The sequence below is a fragment of the Rhinoderma darwinii genome, chromosome 4, assembly GCF_050947455.1.
Source record: "Rhinoderma darwinii isolate aRhiDar2 chromosome 4, aRhiDar2.hap1, whole genome shotgun sequence".
Lineage (NCBI taxonomy): Eukaryota > Metazoa > Chordata > Amphibia > Anura > Rhinodermatidae > Rhinoderma > Rhinoderma darwinii.
In genome coordinates, this window is record NC_134690.1 from 99,635,825 (window position 1) to 99,656,868 (window position 21,044).

At 40.5% G+C, this 21,044-nt stretch overlaps 1 protein-coding gene across 1 annotated transcript in view; it reads right to left on the bottom strand.

Moving 5' to 3' along the window:
• Nucleotides 1-17,952: 17,952 nt before the first annotated feature.
• LOC142760797 (putative serine protease K12H4.7) overlaps nt 17,953-21,044 on the bottom strand; it is a 68,236-nt gene continuing 65,144 nt past the window's right edge. Inside the window, exon 9 of the mRNA XM_075863977.1 lies at nt 17,953-18,479. Within this exon, the coding sequence (XP_075720092.1) occupies nt 18,370-18,479 (110 nt within the window). The 3' untranslated portion in view covers nt 17,953-18,369. The remainder of the gene's footprint in view (nt 18,480-21,044) is intronic.

Here is a 21,044-nt window from a genome sequence, read left to right on the forward strand (position 1 = left end):
TACAAAGAATACTATTTTGCATACTTAAATTAGATTTGGTTTTGTAAATATGACTTATGACTATATTGTAGAGTTGGGAAAGCAACAAGTATGGAAAATGTGTTATATTTCCCATAACTATAGTACATGATCTACATTACTGTAAACATGCAGAATAATATGCAAGAATGGATTATATTGTGTTAATATTTTTACAATCTAAATGCGAGGACGTGAGGCAAGCAATCACAAACATTGACGAAAATGCCATAGTGCAGTGTCAGGTAATAGCTTTCCTAGCTGCTTTATCAATACATCACTTTTAAAAGCTGTATCAATGTTGCTCTAAGAAATGTGTAATGTACAAGAAGCTGTGTCAAGCAAATCCTTTGTATAAAAAAAGGATAAAGCTTTACAGAATGGTGGCTTCTGTTTGAAACCATAGAGTCAACACAATGGATGGGTGGGCATTTAGTTTTGAACAGGAGTTTCATGAAGATGTACATGCTCCTTAGTGGCGTCATGTCACAACCCTAAGCAGAAGGGCATACCTACTACAAGTGTAACTTAGCAAGCTAATGGAAGAGAAGGCTCTCCCTCTTCAAAAAGTGTTGTAACATAAGCAAAGAAAGTGGAAGGAAATCAAACTGTGTTAGGTCCTTGGGTAGAGGTAGAGATACGGTCATGATCACATAACAATTCTTGATATGACATTCCCTCTCTTACATGTACTCCCCTTTTTGGGGTTAATTTATGGTCCCAGGACTACTTTGAATTATGTTCTATTCACCCCACATTTGATCATACAGTTAGTGGCCTACGTCTACTATTGTAACTGGAGTGGTTCCTTTTTAAAAACAAAAAAACCCACAATTGTAGACTGAATGAATGTTAAACAAGTTATCTTTACTAAATACAACTGGTGTTACAGTGGCACATAGAATGGTTACTTTCTCTGAATGAGGCACAGCAAGCTTAATGGTTACAACACTTAAAGTGCACAGTCTGTTTACCATTACTCAAATGTTTAACCAGGCTATCCCCAAAGCCTCAAAAGAGTCCCCAGAGCTACCAAGTTGGCTGGCAAATACTCTGCCACCAGCACCAGTTTAGCAATGGCCCACCTGTACCCTGCCAAGCACCCATCCTTCACGGCCTGCCTGTGTCTGTTCTAGACTATATCAGTCTAAAAGCTCACCATCTGCTCCGTGACTCCTGCCTCTTGCTTCACTCCACACCACAGCAGTCTCTGCTTTAGTTCTGCATAAGCCGGCATCACCCTATGGCATCCAACCCAAAAAGCTGCAGCCACCAATCTTCCACTGCCCTCCTGCAAAAAGGGAAGCCCTCTGGTCACAGGATCTCTTTCTTTTCTTCTGCACAACTACAACAACCTACTCTACACCTTATTCCGTTCACCCCCTCACTCTCCCTTTGGGCACCAAAAAACTCCTCCTTATATGAGTTCCCCCTTGCCCCATCTCCTGTCAGCTTAGTGGCGCAGCACATCAGCGTCACCATGCTTCCCTACTTGACAATCCTAGTCCTTTCCAGGTCCTGTCAGTCCCTTCATCTTCATCTGTCACCGCTTCCTTTCCACTGATGACAGCACCGCACGATCAGCATCGTGGTCTGCCTCCTCATGGGACCTACAAGTCAAAACGACAAGGCAAACAAAACATTCAAAAGACACCATCAACAGGTGTCCGGACAGCTTCTTAAAGTGCCAGGTAAGTTATTTACAAAATGGATATGTACACATAGCATAGGCTACAGATGGGGGGAGGAGGCACTTGGTTCACCCTCTTTACACTATATAGTACCCATATGTTTCTTTATGGCATACATCTGACAGGTTTACATTTGGATACCTATTTTATTCACAGTACTGACAAGCATTTGCTGCTTGAAACAACAGGAAACTATAAAAACAAACATATTTCTCAACCCCTTGATATTGCCCATATTTTTCTATTTAATGAACAGGCACTTTTTAGCGATTTTGTGATCATGCTGGTTAAATGGTTATAACCTTTTTATTTCTTTTGTTATTCAGCTTTATTCAGACTAATGTATAAATCGGCAGTGTGACGGACGTTTTATTAACGTCTGTCACGCGGCTGCATGTAATTTTACAGGACTATTCAAACCGCCAGTGTTTTAACGGACCATGTGAAGGGCCTGTGAAAAAATAGCACATGTCCTATTGTTGTCAATAGACTCAAGTCCATAAAAAAAGGCGGATTTGACACACGCTCATCTGAATAAAGCTTTAGGCTATGTTCACACAGGGTATTTTGCCGAGTTTTTTGACGCGGAAACCGCGTCGCAAAACTCGGCAAAAACGGCCCGAAAATGCCTCCCATTGATTTCAATGGGAGGCGTCGGCGTCTTTTTCCCGCGAGCAGTAAAACTGCCTCGCGGGAAAAAGAAGCGACATGCCCTATCTTCGGGCGCTTCCGCCTCTGACCTCCCATTGACTTCAATGGGAGGCAGAGAAAGCGTATTTCGCGCTGTTTTATGCCCGCGGCGCTCAACATAGCCTTAAAGTGATTTTTGTGTCTTTTTTTTCCGTGAAAAATAGGGCTTTGGTCTTTTTACTATTTATACACACATAGTGTTTAGTTTATTTTTTTTTTAAATTATTGGGCTTTTAGTTTGTAAAGTTTATTAAAGAACATTTTTTTTTAAATTCAAAATTAAAAAAAATTCTAATTACATAAAGAAACCCAAACAATTAATTTATATTTGTATCCGCTTTAGTCTACTGATTATTTTTATATGTATAAAGAAACCCAAACAATTAATTTATATTTGTATCCGCTTTAGTCTACTGATTATTTTTATATGTAACATGCACTTAGCTAGGGGAATACCCCTCAGGGGTAGTACTTTAGACACGATTGGGAGATTAGGGTTTTTTTTTAATAGTTGGTTTGTTTTTATTATTTTATTATTAGTAGTAGTTGAGTTCTTTTCACATCTTTTTTACAACTTGTCTTCTAAAGGGTCAGAGAAATCCTTTGGGAGACATGGTATTTTTTTGCTTTTATACTATATATTTCCCCTGTAATGTGAGCTGTCATAGCAGTACCAGTTACAGGGGGAAACCGCCTTGATAATGTGACAGTTGTCACAATCATGTGCTTTTTGTTATCCATTTCAGAGATCTATCCAAAAAAGTATACAGTTGTATCCCCTTTTTTGCAGGTCTACGGTACCTCCTATAAAAGACAGAAATGTAGTACAATTCTAGTTTTAGCTGTCAAACACAAGAAAATATAATTTTACTTGTTTGTAAAAAAAAAGATAGAAAAAACATGACCTGAAACCTTTACAGATGTAGCCGTCTTTATCTTGACTTTTAATGCATTAAATACACAGTTGCAACAAAATTTTTAACTTGACTATTTCAATGGATTTTGTTGTGTGATATCACACTGCAGCAAGTTATCGGAGTCTAGATAAACTTGGCTACATCCGTACAACAAAACTTTTTTAATTTTTTTTTTACTTTACATGAATTGTAGTTATAGTTCTCTCCTTATAATCACATACAGTAGTAAGAGAGTCAAAAATGCATTTTGCCTGCAGGAATAGACATTTGCGTCAGAGTTATAGCATGTGTTAACTTTGTAGTTTGTATGTTTTTTTCAATGACGTGACTTGGAATAAACATTCTAAAAATGAAGGCGGTGTAAATAACAAACTAAAGAGATTTCCATATTCTAACAGCCAGAGAAAGAAAAGAAAGAGAAATTCCCTTTCTTCCACAATACATTTATTTTACTGAACGTTTACCAAACTCCCTACATGTAATACAATCATATATTTTGGAATGGCTAATATTGTGCAACTGGTTGAACATTTGTACTTTGGGGCTGATGTCTACTTGATGATGATTTCATATGTAAACCTTTGAATGCCATTTTTTTCTTAATAAAAAGGTCAGTCAATGTGATTAGCGCAACTTTATAAATAGTTTTTATTAAAAATAATTTTTAGAGCATTTTTAGAGCGGCTGTATCGTTCAATATGACCTGAATCTGCCAGTCCCACAGACATGACGGGTTCAGTGTCAGCAGGTCCTGCGTGTCTCTGACACACAGGATCCACCAGTAATCTATCATATCTAAGTTATGTACTTAGATATGATAGATTACAGGTGGATCCTGCGTGTCGGGCACGCAGGATCCGTTTTCACTGAACACGTCAGTCCTGCGGACCTGACGAGAATATGATTTGGCGAACGATACAGATGCTCTGTATAGAGAATATAGAGCAGCTGTATCTCAAAAAGTTAAAATTATTTTATAATAAAAACTATCTATAAAGTTGCACCAAAAATATACTGACTCACCTTTTTCTATACACATTTGCACATTTTAAAGGAATTACTCTATACCGTACACCATAAAACCCGACATTTATATATTGGACAAACATGTTAGACACTTATGCTTTGCTAGAAATGTAATCGTTCAGAAGGAATATTTTAATGTCATGATTATGGATCAGGATGTTTGCAAACTGCAAAACTGAACAACCATGTTGTTTGACATCATGTGAGGCATAACACATTCCCTCTATGTGCATTGTCACCCTGGCATCATTTTCAGTGTAGTGTGGGACCTCGTCAGCAGCACAGCTATTCAGTGTCAGAGAGCCACAGCAGAGTGTTCCCTTATGTTGTTGTGTTCTCTATTTTTATCCCACTTGTTTGCTTTACTCCCTGCTAAGACTACTTAGACACCACACTAGCCACAAAGTTGGCTGTAAAATTTGTCCATGGATCTAATCCTGATGAGGTGGCCCCAGACTTGATAAAGTATATCACTAGTTCTGGGTACTCCAAGGAAGAAGTTGATTCCAATACGGACTGTACCACTTGTAACATCATACACTGTGCACATTATTTTGATGATATCATAATGCAATATCTGTATTCATAGGCTGTGTTCTATTGTGATGATGTCATAATATTATGTTTCTGTATTTATATACTTCCAAAATTGTAGCGTCATTACAATATAGCTGTTTAATTCTCTATATTTGTAGGAAATGAGACACAGACACACACACACACACACACACACACACACACACACACACACACACACACACACACACACACACACACACACACACACACACACACACACACACACCAGTCCTTCTCAATGAATTAGAATACCATCAAAAAGTTAGTTTATTTCAGTAATTCCATTAAAAAGTGAAACTCATATTATATAGATTAGTTGCACACAGTGATCTATTTCCAGCATTTTTTTCTTTTAATGTTTATGAGCATAGCAAGCAGTTAATGAAAACCAAAAATTTAGTGTCTCAGAAAATTTATTATATTATAAGCCCAATTTTAAAAATTATTTTTAATATTGAAATGTTGGCCTACTGAAAAGTATGTACAGTATATGCACTCAATACTTGGTTGGGGCTCCTTTTGCGTGAATTACTGCATCAATGCAGAGAGGCATGGAGGCGATCAGCCTGTGGCACTGCTGAGGTGTTATGGAAGCCCAGGTTGCTTTGATAGCCGCCTTCAGCTCGTCTGCATTGTTGGGTCTGGTGTCTCCTCTTCCTCTTGACAATACCCCATAGGTTCTCTATGGGGTTTAGGTCAGGCGAGTTTGCTGGCCAATCAATACTGTGGTTATTAAACCTGGTATTGGTACTTTTGGCACTGTGGGCAGGTGCCAAGTCCTGCTGGAAAATGAAATCATCATCTCCATAAAGCTTGTCAGCAGAGGGAAGCATGAAGTGCTCGAAAATTTCCTGCTAGACGGCTGCGCTGACTCTGGACTTGATATAACACAGTGGACCAACACCAGCAGATGACATGTCTCCCCAAACGATCACTGACTCTGGAAACTTCACACTGGAGCGCAAGCAACTGAAACCTGATGCCTCTCCACTCTTCCTCCAGACTCTGGGACCTTTATTTTCAAAAGAAATGCTAAATTTACTTTCATCTGAAAACAGGACTTTGTATCACTGAGCAACAGTTGGTCAAGGGGAAGATGAAAGACACCAGACCTAACAATGCAGACGAGCTGAAGGCGGCTATCAAAGCAACCTCGGCTTCCATAACACCTCAGCAGTGCCACAGGCTGATCGCCTCCATGCCACGCCGCATTGATGCAGTAATTCATGCAAAAGGAGCCCTGACCAAGTATTGAGGGCAAATACTGCACATACTTTTCAGCAGGCCTACATTTCGGTACTAAAAATCATTTTTGAAATTGGGTTTATATAATATTCTAATTTTCTGAGACAATAAATTTTGGGTTTTCATTAACTTAGCTATACTCATCAACATTAAAAGAAAAAAATGCTGGAAATAGATCACTCTGTGTGTAATGAATCTATATAATAGAGGAGTTTCACTTTTGGAATTGAATTACTGAAATAAACTTTTTAATAATAATCCAATTCAGAGAGAGTGTGTGTGTGCATGAGTGTGAGTGTGTGCATGAGCGTGTGCGTGTGTGTGTCAAAATAGCGTATCTGTGTTTTATATATGCCGCACTCAATTGTTTTGTCACAATAGTGTGTCTGCTTTTATAGGCTGTGTTCTATGGTGAAGGTGATCGTGCGCATGTGTCTCTCTTTATAGAGGCAGAGGTCTATGGTCATGATATCACAATTAATTAGGCAATTTTATAGGCTGTGCTCTATACTGATGTCACAATTGATTGTAGTATTCATAGGCTGTGTTCTATTGTGATGCCGTCACAGTAGCGTGTCTGCATTTATAGACAATTGTTTTTATGTAACAGGAATATTTCTATGCGTTCTAGGGCAGGGATTCTCCAAATTTTTCTACTGGGGCTAGACTGTAAAGTTGGTATCAGCCTCCTGCGATAGCTACCTTTAACAGTCTCTATTGTCCATCTCCTCTCTCTTCTTGAGAAATGGACCTTTAAAGGTTGGTTTCACACATCACATATTTATTGCAGTATTTTGAACGTGGCATCTACACATAAATTCTGCATCAAAGTACAGTACTGACTACAGTAATGTAAGTGAATGTTTTAATAACCCCCACCCACTTAAAGCGTGAAAACTCTGAAGCAGATTAGAGACACGCTGCATGTTTGAAAATCTGCAGCATGCCCTTTTTGTTGTAGCCATACCAAAATCCGCAATGTAAGGCCCAGTTCAAAGAGTTTTTTTACGCTGATTTTGACGCAGAAACAGCGGCAAAAATGTCCGAAACCGCCTCCCATTGATTTCATGAGGTGGAGTAGTAGGAATTAGGAGTAGGAATTTTGAGGCAGATTTTCTTGCCTGCAAAATAAACCTCAGTGCGAACAGGGCCTAACACACGTGGATTTCCTCACAGATTTGTAGATGGGTTCAGCAGCATAATATTTACGTAACATGTGAACCCGACCCATAAATCACCTAACATCACCTTAAAAGGATTTGACCTGCGGCAATATAGTTTACATGCAAAGAGTAAAGATAATCCATACATTAACATATTTTTGAATAAGTAGAATTAGAACAGATGTGGTAGAACCTCTGTTTACTGTAGAAAAATAGGAAGTGCTATACATCACTATAAAGTGTGTTCATAGCTGCCAAGGCCAATAAAAATGGACCACAAATAACTGTATTGCTCATTTATTTTGTGCAGATAGATTGTGACTTCGCGAAAAAGACAATTCATACACTGAGAAAGACACATTGCTGTTTTGCACTTTATAGCAGCCATAAATTTGTCTAATTAGCCCAGGCGGGTACTGGACCCCAGGCTCACGTCTGCCTATACATCATCAGATCATCAATTTGTTTCACACAACACCAGCGATCGAGCCCTCGCAACAAACTATTGAGGTTTCAGAAGTTACATTGCACTGGGATGGATTGTTACTTAAGACAAATTCTAGGCATAAACTGTATATGTTTTCATTTTCTGCTTCTTGATATAGGGCTGACTGGGGACCATAAACAAGTATACAGGCAATTTATTTTCAGAAAAGTATAGTTATTCAAGAACTTTCAAAAAGGACTGCCAGAACGTTGTACATAAAAAGGAAGCCGTAGTAGACTTCCAAGTTGCTTCTTGTAATGTTTAGCGAAGCATGTTTAATAAAAAACATTACTCATCAAAAGTTCGGTTCATTAAAGAACTACCAGGAAAAATGTGCAATACGAAATTTCCCTGTCCCATGCCCACCCACATTAAAGTTAAGGGTTTGCCAGTCTCCGACACCTCCCTTTCCCTGCTTATCAGTAAGTGCCACCTTTTAACCCCTTAATGACCAGCTTAAGTTTTTCCGTTTTTACCTCTCTGCCTTTCAGCAGCCATAACTTTTATTTTTTCATGGACTTGGCCATACGGGGCCTTGTTTCATACAGGAGAATTTTTTTTTCAGCAGGCGGTTTTAAGATCAGGAGCGGTTAGTAACAGCTCCTGCTTAGAGGATGAGCGCTCACAGGAGCGCTCGTCAGCCTCCTCTACAGCGATGCCAAAAGACGCCACTGTAGACTAAGAACCTGCACCGCCTGCCGTCAAAAGACTGGGTGGTCATTAAGGGGTTAATTTTGGTCCAATTTGAGCCAATGGCCAGTAGTCGAGACACTTCTGGCTTTGGCTTAAAAAACTTCATGAAAAAAAACTTGCATGTGTGATTCCAGCCTTAAAGTTAAAGGGTTATTCTATCTATCTATTAAGCTCACCTTTCTAAAGATATTAATTTTTGTAATTACCAGCGATGTTGCGTGCGTGTATACACAATATATATATATATATATATATATATATACACACACACACACACACACACAAATAGAAATGCAGGAGCACTCAAAATGCAATTCCAAGATGGTTAATTTTTAAAAAATGTAACAGAATTATTTTTCTTATTTCAGTTTAGAATGCCTTAAAAAAATAAAAAATATTTGACTCAGTTTGGGCATAACCCTTTAAGCTAACTATTGACAGTGGCTACCAGACAACCCACCAACATTTGCTATTTGAGGAAGCACAGGTCAGATATATTTGATTTTACTTACTTTTATTATACGGTTTGCCCTGAAACCCCCCTCCCTCCCTCCCTCCCTCCCTCCCAGGCCTGCGATTTAGAGATTAGTAATCTCTTAGAATAGTCCATCTTCTAGTTCATTTTGACCAGTTCACGGTTTGCACAGAATGAAAATCCCAAAAGGTGAGAGGGAACTTAAGCTGTTCTCCAAACTGATATGAGCTTTGCAATTCCTATTTTGGTAGACAGCAAATTATTGTATGCAGCTTATAGTTTGTGGTGCACTTGGTGTATATGTCAAATAACAGATACATTAACACGGTTTAACTCAAATTATTATTATTTTTTTTTAACCCCTTCCCGACATTTGCCGTACATGTACGTCATGGAAAGTACTGACTTCCCGCATCTTGCCGTACATGTACGCCAAATGTTTGGGACCGGCTCAGAAGCTGAGCCGGTGCCATCATCACCGGATCTCAGCTGTATCTTACAGCTGACATCCGGCTGTAACGGCGGGGACCGAAATTAGCTTAGATCCCCGCCATTAACCCCTTAAGTGCAGCGCTCAAACGCGATCGCTGCACTTAAGGTGTTTGCAGCTCATCGGAACCCCAGTAATGAAATTGCCGGGGTTCCGGTGGCTGCAATGGCAACCGGAGGCCTAATACTGGCCTCCCGGTCTGCCTAGCACCGAAGCCGGTCAAGATCCGCCCGGCGGCGGAGCCTGATCGGCTTCCGTAGCTGCCGGCAAGATGGCGCCGGGTCAGGAGCTGATCCGGCGTCATCAGCGGTGGAAGTCAGCTGTACTGTACAGCTGACATCCACCTGTAACGGCAGGAACCGGAGCTAGCTCCGATCCCTGCCATTAACCCCTTCGATGCAGCAATCGAAAGCGATTGCTGCATCGTAGCGGTTACTAGCAGATCGCCAGCCCTGACAGGCAACCGGGACTGGCGACTGCTGTTATGGCAACAGGAGACACAATGGTCTCCTGCTCTGCCATTACGGAAGCCGATTTAGGCCCCACCGGGAGGCGAAGCCTAATCGGCTTGCTGTCAGTGAATGACTGACAGATCTAATACATTGCACTACATAGGTAGTGCAATGTATTAGAAAAAAAAAAATCTGACCGTTGGAACTTCAAGTCCCCTAGTGGGACTTGAGAAAAAGTGTAAAAAAAGTATAAAAAAAGTGTAAAAAAAAGTGCACAAAATAAAAGTTTGAAAACAGTAAAAGTTTCAAGTAATCAAATAAAACACAATCCCCCTTTTACTCTTATCAAGTCCTTTATTATTGAAAAATAATAATAAACCATATGTATTTGGTATCGTCACGACCGTAACGACCGGAGGTATCAAAATATTATATTATTTATTGCACGCGGTGAACAGCGTAAAAAAAACCGTAAAAAACGTTACCAGAGTTTCTGTTTTTTGGTCACTTTGCCCTACAAATATTAGAATAAAAAGTGATCAAAAAGTCGCACGTATCCAAAAATGGTACCTATAAAAACTATAGCTCGTCCCGCAAAAAACAAGCTCTCATACACCTCCGTCGACAAAAAAATTTAAAAGTTATGGTTCTCACAACTTGGCGACAGAAAAAATACATTCTTTTTACAAAAGTAATTTTATTGTGCAAAAAGTTGTAAAACATGAAAAAGTTCTATAAATTAGGTATCGCCGGAATCGTACTGACCCGCAGAGTAAAGTTAACATGTAATTTATAACGCATGGTGAACGCTGTATAAAAAAAAAACGAAAAAAGCTGTGCCAGAATTGCGTTTTTTTGTTTACCTGGCATCCCAAAAAATAGGATAAAAGGTGATCAAAAAGTCGCATGTACCCCAAAATGGTACCAATAATAACTACAGCTCGTCCCGCAACAAACCAGCCCTCATACCGCTACGTCTATGAAAAATAAAATTAGTTATGGCTCCAATAAGTCAGGAAATAAAAAAATATGCAGTTGTGCCCGAGGGGAACATTTCTTCTGTTTGAAGAGGCGATTTTTCAAGGACCTAAAATTAGGGAACCAGGAAAGGGAGGGCCCAAACATATCCGCTGGAAGCGACGGTGCCCGTATTATACCAGGACAACACTTTCCCAGCAAAATTCCCCAAACTACAAAGGCGCGGAGTGTGGACCAAAAGGGGGGATAAGAAATGACACCATTTATCAGTGCGACACCGGCCTGTGCGGAAAGGATTGCTTCACAGCGTAACACACATCTATGGATTATTTTATTGTTTTTTTTTTACCCCGTTATTATACCACCTGACTATGCCCCTTATATACTCCGCCCGGCTTACATATGCCCTACATTATAAACGGAAACACCAGTAAGACTCCAAACAAAACTACTACCAAGCAAAATCCACGCTCCAAAAGCCAAATGGCATTTCCTCCCATCTGAACCCTACAGCGTGCCCAAACAGCAGTTTCCTTCCACATATATGGCATCGTCATACCCGGGAGAACCCTTTTAGCAATTTTTGGGGTGTGTGTCTCCAGTGGCATAAGCTGGGCACGACATATTTGCCACTGAATGGCATATCTAGGGAAAAATATAAATTTTTAATTTGCACCATCCACAGCGCATTCATTTATGGAAAAGATCTGTGGGGTGAAAATGCTCACTACACCCCTTAATAAATGCCTTGAGGGGTGCAGTTTCCATAATGGGGTCACTTCCCAGGGGTTTATTTTTATTATTTCACATCTGAGCCTCTGCAGTTGTGAACCAATACTTTGTAAATCGCCAAATTAGGCCTCAATTTTACATGGTACGCTTTCACTCCTGAGCCTGATCGACTGTCCAGGCAAGAGATTAGGGCCACATGTAGGGTGTTTCTAAAACCAGGAAACCCAGCATAATAATTAGAGAGCTGTCTCGTTATGGTGGCACAAGCTGGGCACCACATATTGTCCACATATCTGTGGAAAAAATCCCATTTTCACTCTGCAACATCGAGTTCACACTAATTTCTACAAAACACCTGCAGGGTTAACATGCTCACTACACCCGTAGGTAAATGCATTGAGGGGTGTAGTTTCCAAAATGGGGTCACTTCTGGGGGGTTTCCACTGTTTTGGGCCCACAGGCGCCCAGAAACCAATCCAGAAACATCTGCACTCCAAATGGCGGTCCTTCCCTTCTGAGCCCTGCCGTGTGCCCAAACAGCAGTTTATGACCACATATGGGGTATTGCCGTACTCGGTAGAAATTGCTTTACAAATGTTGGGTTCTTTTTTTCCTTTATTTGTTGCGAAAATGAAAAAATTTGCGCTAAAGCTACGTCTTATTGAAGAAAAAGGATTGTTTTTATTTTCACTGCCCAATTCTAATAAATTCTATGAAACATCTGTGGGGTCAAAATGCTCACTACGCCCCTAGATGAATTCCTCAAGAGGTGTAGTTTCCTAAATGGTGTCACTTTTTGGGCGTTTTCATTGTTTTTTCCCCTCAGGGGCTTTGCAAATGTGACATGGCCGCCGCAAACCATTCCTGCTCAATGTGATCTCCAAAAGCCAAATAGCGCTCTTTCCCTTCTAAGCCAAGCCGTGTCTCCAAACAGCCGTTTATTACCACATGTGGGGCATTGTTTTACTCGGGAGAAATTGCTTTACAAATTTTACGGTGCTTCTTCTCCTTTAGTCTTTGTGAAAATGAGAAAAAAAATCGCTAAACCTACATTTTCTTTGAAGAAATGTTGATTTTAATTTTCACGGCCTACTTCTAATTTCTGTCAAAATGCTCACTGTACCCCTAGATAATTTCCTTGAGGTGTGTAGTTTCCCAGATGGGGTCACTTTTGGGGGATTTTGACTGTTTTGGCACCGCAAGAGCCCTTCAAACCTGACATGGTGCCTAAAATTTATTCTAACAAAAATAAGGCCCCAAAATCCACCAGGTGCTCCTTTGCTTCTGAGGCCGATGCTTCAGTCCAGTAGCACGCTACGGCCACATGTGGGATATTTCCTAAAACTGCAGAAACTGGGCAACAAATATTGAGTTGCATTTCTCTGGTAAAACCTTCTGTGTTATAAAAAAAATTGTACTAAAAATTTATTTCTGCAAAAAAATATGAAATTTGTAAAATTCACCTCTACATTGCTTTAATTCCTGTGACATGTGTAAAGGGTTAAGACATTTTCTAAATGCTGTTTTGAATACTTTGAGGGGTGAAGTTTTTAAAATGGGGTGACTTTTTGGGGGTTTCTAATATATAAGGCCCTCAAAGCCACTTCACAACTGAACTGGCCCCTGTAAAAATAGCCTTTTGAAATTTTCTTGAAAATGTGAGAAATTGCTGCTAAAGTTCTAAGCCTTGTGAGGTCATAGAAAAATAAAAGGATGTTCAAAAAACGATGCCAATCTAAAGTAGACATATGGGTGATGTTAATTAGCAACAATTTTGGGTGGTATAACTGCCTGTCTTACAAGCAGATACATTTAAATTGAGAAAAATGCTAATTTTTGCAATTTTTCGCTAAATTTTGGTGTTTTTCACAATTAAATACTGAACATATCGAGCAAATTTTGCCAGTAACATAAAGTCCAATGTGTCACGAGAAAACAATCTCAGAATCGCTTGGATAGGTGAAAGCATTCCGGAGTTATTACCACATAAAGTGACACGTGAGATTTGAAAAATGAGGCTCGGTCAAAAGTGGCTAAAGAGGGAAGGGGTTAAACAAGTCAATGTTTAAAAAGGGGTCGTCCACTACCGAATAACCGATGACCGGATAGGTCATCAGTATATGATCGGTGTGGGTCAGACATCCAGACCCCACACCGATCAGCTGCTTTGGCTAGCTCCAGGCACCGGACATACATCCTGGAAGCAGATGGCTCCGGTCACTGAATAGTGGCCAAGCTGCAGCTCTGCTCCTATTTAAGTAAATAGGAGCAGAGCTGCAGTTCTGAAGCAGTGTCACTATGCAGTGTACGGAGCAAACTGCTTCCGGCATGTACGTCCGATGCAGTGTCTGGGAGTCGGACTCGCACCCATCATATACCGATGACCTATCAGGTCATCAGTTGTCCGGTAGTGGAAACCCCATTAGGGTGATTTTTAGCAACTTCTCAATAGACTAATTGTTTTTACTTTAACCCCCTAGGCGCACCACGACGCAACTGTACGTCCTAGTGGCCAGGGTCTTCGCGCACGAGGACATATAGTTACTGCGCGGTTCCCGGTGCACACTATCGGCGACAGTGTGAAGCGGGAGGCCAGCTGTCCCTGACAGCTGACACTCCACTGTTGTCGATTAGCAGCTCAATTCTGCCGATTTTGGCAATTAACCCCTTAAATGTGGTGATCGATTGCAATCGCCGCATTTTAGGGGTTTCTAGCACATTGGCAGACTTCACAATGAAATAGTGATGTTTGACGATGGCTAGCATGGTGACCGGAGGCCAAGTAATGGCCTCAGTGTCTGCCGTGTACGGAAGCCGATCAGGACCAGACTCCTGATATGCTTCCTGACGGTGACCGTGTGCATCGAGAACGGGGAGGTCAGTTGTCCACGACAGTTGACATTTCACTGTTGCCGATCGTCGCCACTGATTTTGGCAATAGACCCCTTAAATGCGGCGCTCGATTGCGATCGCCGCATTTAGGGGGTTTGTAGCACATCAGCAGCCCCATGCAATTGTGGGGGTTGCTGATGCTTGTGATGGCATCCGGAGGCCAGACAACAGCCTCCGGGTCTGCCATGTATGGAAGCCTGAGGACCAGCTTATAGCTGGTCCTCGTAGACTTACTGTCAGAGTGACTGTGACGTCACACTGACAGTTGGAATACGTTACAATACCTAGGTAGTGTAATGTATTCTAGCAGCGATCAGAGCTGCAGGTAAAAAAAAAAAAAGTTCGTTTTTAATAGTGTAAAAATAATTTTATTTTTTTCCCTAGAAGTCTTAAAGGAAAAACCCCTCCAAAAACGCCAAAAATCACTGTTTTTGATCACCTTAGCGCTAAATAAAATGTAATAAAGTGATCAAAAAGTTGTATGTACCAAAAAAATGGTACCAATAAAAAAAAAAAAAAAAAAACAGCTCTTCCCGCCAAAGATTTTCTTTGTAAAAGTAGTAAAAAACAAAAAAAACAAAAAAAAAACAAAACTATATACATTTGGTATCAGCATAAATCGTATTGACCCACAGAATAAAGTTAAAATTGCAATTTTTACCGCACGGTGAAACCAGTAAAAACAAACCCCAAAAAAACAAATGGAGGAATCAGTTTTTTCCAATTTCACCCCGCAAAGAATTTTATTTTCGGTTTCTCAGTACATTATATGGTACTTTAAATGGTGTCAATAGAAACTACAACTCTTCCCGCAAAAAATAAGCCCTCACACCGCTATATTGGTGGGAAAAAAAAAAGTTATGGCGTTTGGAAGGCAGGGAGTGAACTGGAAAAGCAAAAAAGGATCAGTCCTGCAAAGGTTAAATTAGTTTAAAAAAAAAAAAAAAAAAAAAAAAGAACACACGTAGGGCAGTGTCATACTCGGGAGAGATTTCGCTACAAATTTTGGCCGGCTTTTTCTCCTCTATCCCTTGTGAAAATGAAAAAATTCAACATTTTAGTGGACAAAAATGTTTATATTCAGTTTCACGGCCTAATTCCACTAAATTCTGCAAAAAAACCTGTGTGGTCTAAATGCTCACTATACCCCTAGAAAAATTCCTTGAGGGGTGTGGTTTCCCAAATAGGGTCACTTTTTGTCCCTCCAGGGTGTCGCAAACGCGACATGGTACTGAAAACCAATCCAGCAAAATCTATGCTCCAAAATTCAAGTGGCGCTCCTTCCTTTGAGCCCTGCTGTGAATCCAGACAGCAGTTTATTACCACATATGGGGTATTTCCGTAATCGGGAGAAGATGCTTTACAAATGTTGGGGTGCATTTTCTTCTTTATTCCATGTAAATATATTTCAAATTTCTATGTTTTTTCAGAAAAGAAAATTTTAATTTTCAGACTAAATATAGCAAAATACCTGTGGGGTCAAAATGCTAACTATACCCCTAGATAAACTCCTTGAGGTGTGTAGTTTCCAAAATGGGGTCACTTTTGGGGCATTTCCACTGTTTTGGCACCCCAAGACCTCTTCAAACCTGACATGGTGCCCAAAATCCTGTAGGTGCTCTTTTGCTTCTGAGGCCGGTGATTCGGTCCATTAGGACACTAGGGCCACATGTGGGATATGTCTAAAAACTGCAGAAGCTGGGCAATAAATATTGATGGTTTTTCTTTGGTAAAAGCTTATGTGTAAAAAAAAATGCATTAGAAATGAAGTTCGGCAAAAATAAATAAATAAAAATGAAATTTGTACATTTCCCCTCTACGTTGCTTTATTTCCTGTGAAACGCCTAAAGGGTTAAGAAACTTTCTGAATGTGGTTTTGAATACTTTGAGGGGTGTAGCTTTTAAAATGGAGTGATTTATTGGGGGATTCTTATATACAAGGCCCTCAAAACCACTTCAGAACTAAACTGGTACCTGTAAAATTAACCTTTTCAAATGTTCTTGAAAATGTGAGAAATTGCCATTACTAATCGCATTTTTGCAAATTCTCTAAATTTGTGTTTTTCACCAATATTTAATTTATCGACCAAATTTTTCCTAAAGTACAATATGTCACGAGAAAATCTCAGAATTGCTTGGATAGGTAAAAGCATTCCCAAGTTATTACCACATAAAGCGACAAGTCAGATTTGAAAAAAAATCTGCTGTGCCAGAAGGCCAAAAGAGGCTGCGTCCTAAAGGGGTTAAGATCAGCTCGTATGATTTATACGTAGAAAGTTTTTGCCATCAAAGCAGATTCCGTTGAGTCAGCTGGACTGATTGCTCGGCTGAAAGCTGGTCCTGTAGGTCTCTATGGCCTCATGCACACGACCGTGATTTTAGGGTCGGTCGGCAGCAGACTGTCAGCCGCAAGCCGCACGCAAATCGCGGTCCATGCACATGGCCGCGGCCATTATTTTCAATGAGCCCGGACCGCAGAAGACAAGTCCATAATAAGACAAGGCTCCCGGGCCATGCACGGACCGTAAACTACAGGCGTGTGCATGGCCCCATAGAAATGATTGGGGCCGCAATTCTCCTGTGAATTTTCGGGGGAATTGCGGCCGCAAAAGCACGTTCGTGTGCATGGGGCCTAAGGGTAAGGCCACACGGTGCGTCGTTGACGTGGTTTTGATGCAGTTGTGTTGCGTTTGAAAACCGCATGCGGTCAACTGCATGCGTTTTTAGTCTCTGTAACGCTGCAGTTCTGTTGCGTTTTTAAAGGAAATATTTGATGGACATAGTTTTCACCCGTGTTGAAGTTTGTTAGGTGCTTCCTGTGTATAGTTCATCACAAGGCATTGCAGAAGCGTTAGCAAAAACGCAAGCAGTATAGCAACAACATTGGCAGCGCGGTAATTAATTGCATGCGGTCGGAAATTATGACGATGCGTTCAACCGCACAAAAACCACCTTGTAGTAGAATAGCAGCAGTCTGTCCATAACAAAAATGTCACCATGGACTTCTATTGAAAAATGACTTGCTGCAGTTTAAAAAAAAAACAAACAAATCATAAACGCACCGTGCGGCCTTACCCCTACAGCCAGGATCCAGCCAATAACAATCACATCTAAGTTCAACTTTTTTTTGTTAAAAAGGTATGCAGACACATACCAGCCAGATATGCCAAAAGGACACCATTTGGAAAACGTCTGGTGCATCACAGGTTATGTATACGTCCAACACACTGTCTTTATACACTGGGCACATTTACCATACATACTAAACCGTGCAAACATGGCCTTTCAGTATTTATTGGTGTATACTCAATCTTGTGACTTTTTCCCAATCTGCAGATGACTTTTTTACTAGTAAAGATGGAGAGGGCCGCACAATAACACTAAATGGATGTTCATAGACAGAGGATGGAAAAAACACAACAAGTTATTTTGCAAAAATAAATAGCAAGTTTATTGGAGCTCTAACTAAACAAGATTTGCGCCAGGATCAAAAACCAAGAAGTTTATACAAACATTGAAATAAAGCTACATGCTGTGTGGTCATATTGACACAGAAATTATCCAAAAATTTTAAAGCCATCTGCAGTCTCCAGAATGTTCCAGACATTCCACATCCATGATATTCTATATTATCTAAAGGCAACCTGTGGCTCTCCAGATGTCCACAAACCGCTCCCAGCATGGAAAGCTTTGGCAGGGTATGCTGCAAGTTGTAGTTTGCTAATCAGATCAATACATTCGCAGTACACAAAAATATCTTCATTTACTTCATCAGTATAAGAGATCAAATCCATTTCTAATCATACAGTGGTCGTTAATAAACCTAACTTCTGTGTATGGTTTATAACTGTAACCATTTGGTAAGCTGCTCATACATGTCTCTTCTTACAGCAGGTAACATCGGAGGCTCCTCAGGGCGGGCCGGATACATGTCTGCACAGTGCGCAGCATCTGTAACAATAAACCAAAAACGTGGAAAAACTTTCAATAATTCCATGTACAGAGAAGGCAAATATATGGGTCAATTTCTATTGTAAACACAGTACAAGATTCAATTACTATAAATGTAATGCATGAGAATGTAACAATGAACTCATCATCTTGTTGCTTTAACCTGGTTGGTGGAATATTGAAAGTGCTTCTAACTCAGACATCTGACATTCATCACATCCTATCCAAGCATAGGTGAAATTAGGCGATTAACATTTAAAAAAGAGGTTGTCTTGTTTCAGAAAATTTCTTCATTTTTGTTTCAATTAATTTCCCAATATACTTGCTTTATTAATTCCTCAGGCCTCATGCACAGGAACGTATTTCCCTCCCGTAAATACTGGCGTAAATACGGGTCCGGTGTCACACGTATTCGACCCGTTTTGCACCAGTATTTACGGACCCGTGCCCGGAAATACGGTTCCGGTGTCACCAGTATTCCCACCCGTATTTACGGGCACGTTTTCGATGCAAAATTGCACTGCACTAATCGGCAGCCCCTTCTCTCTATCAGTGCAGGATAGAGAGAAGGGGCAGCCCTTTCCGAGGTAAAAGTAAAATAAATTCATACTTACCCGGCCGTTGCCTTGGTAACGCATCCCTCTCTTGACATCCAGCCCGACATCCCTGGATGACGCGGCAGTCCATGTGACCGCTGCAGCATGTGATTGGCTGCAGCGGTCACCATGGGCTGAAACGTCATCCTGGGATGTCGGGCCGGATGTCGAGAGGGACGCGTCACCAAGGCAACGGCCGGGAGACCGGACTGGAGGAAGACAGGTTGCTCTATATTCTGATCGGAATTCACTGTCCAGGGTGCTGAAAGAGTTACTGCCGATCAGTTAACTCTTTCAGCACCCTGGACAGTGACTATTTACTGACGTCACCTAGCAACGCTGCCGTAATGACGGGTGCACACATGTAGACTTCTATGGGCTGCCCGTGCCGTTATTACGGCCTGAAATAGGACATGTTCTATCTTTTTCAACGGCACGGGCACCTTCCCGTAAGAAAACGGGAAGGTACCTGTGGCCAATAGAAGTCTATGAGCCCGTTGTTACGGGTCGTAATAACGGGTGTTTTTACGGTCGTGTGCATGAGGCCTCACGGTTTTCAAGATCTCTGCTTGTTGTTATTCAGTAGGAACTTTAATTGTTTACTTCCAGTGGATAAATTCTGTCCATGGTCATGTGATGGACACACAGGCGCTGGGATCATTAGAAGACACAGCTCTGATACACATTCTGTAACAAGCCGTGCACCTGTGTGTCCATCACATGACCATAGACAGAATTTTATCCACTGGAAGTAAACAATGAAGGTTTCTACTGAACAAGCAGAGATCTTCAAAGTCTGTAAGGAATTAAGAAAAAATGAATTGGAAAATTGTATAACTTTGTTATACAAAAATAACTAAAGTTGTGAAAGTGGACAACCCCTTTAAATATTAAAAACTGAACAAAATCTTATGGAATCAAGTTGGTCACTAGCATGGGATTTAATCACGCAATTGGAGTTTTATTCTGTGAAATTTCATATACTGGAGGTATTCGAAGAAATATCAATTGATCAATGCCATTTCAAGACATCTATTAGCAAGTTTTGCAAACTTTATTCATTACTACAGCTAGGTGACTAGATTTGTAAAAGGTTTAGTTTCCAACTCTAATATGAGAATTGGTAAGTCAATTCGCCAAGCTGTAATAGTGGCTAGAGATTCAAAATGGCAAGTTTAAAAAAACACTAAATTCTCAGTCATCACCATTCTCAGAATTTTCAATTGTATAGGAAACCATTTTAAAATAAACAAACAAAAAGCGATCAATGCTAAAGACTCTCATAAACATATTTTCAAAAAAGGGCTCTAGGTCTCCCCGGGTAATTATAGACCAGTAAGCTTAACAACTATCGTGGGGAAAATGTTTGAGGGACTATATACAGAATTATGTGACAAAAAAATTATTATAAGTGACAGCCAACACGGTTTTACTAAGGACAGAAGTTGTCAAACCAACCTGATCTGTTTTTATGAAGAGGTGAGCAGAAGCCTAGACAGAGGGGCCGCTGTGGATATAGTGTTTTTGTACTTTGCAAAGGTATTTGACACTGTCCCTCATAGACATCTAATGGGTAAATTAAGGACTATAGGTTTAGAAAATATAGTTTGTAATTGGATTGAGAATTGGCTCAAGGACGGTATCCAGAGAGTTGTGGTCAATGATTCCTACTCTGAATGGTCCCCGGTTATAAGTGGTGTACCCCAGGGTTCAGTGCTGGGACCCCTATTATTCAACTTATTTATTAATGATATAGAGGATGGGATTAATAGCACTATTTCTATTTTTGCAGATGACACCAATCTATGTAGTAATGTTCAGTCTATAGAAGACGTTTGTGAATTGCAAGCCGATTTGAACACACTAAGTGTTTGGACGTCTACTTGGCAAATGAGGTTTAACCCCTTAAGGACACGGCCAATTTTGGCCTTGAGGACAGAACAATTTTTTTACATTTCCCCTCTTTGCT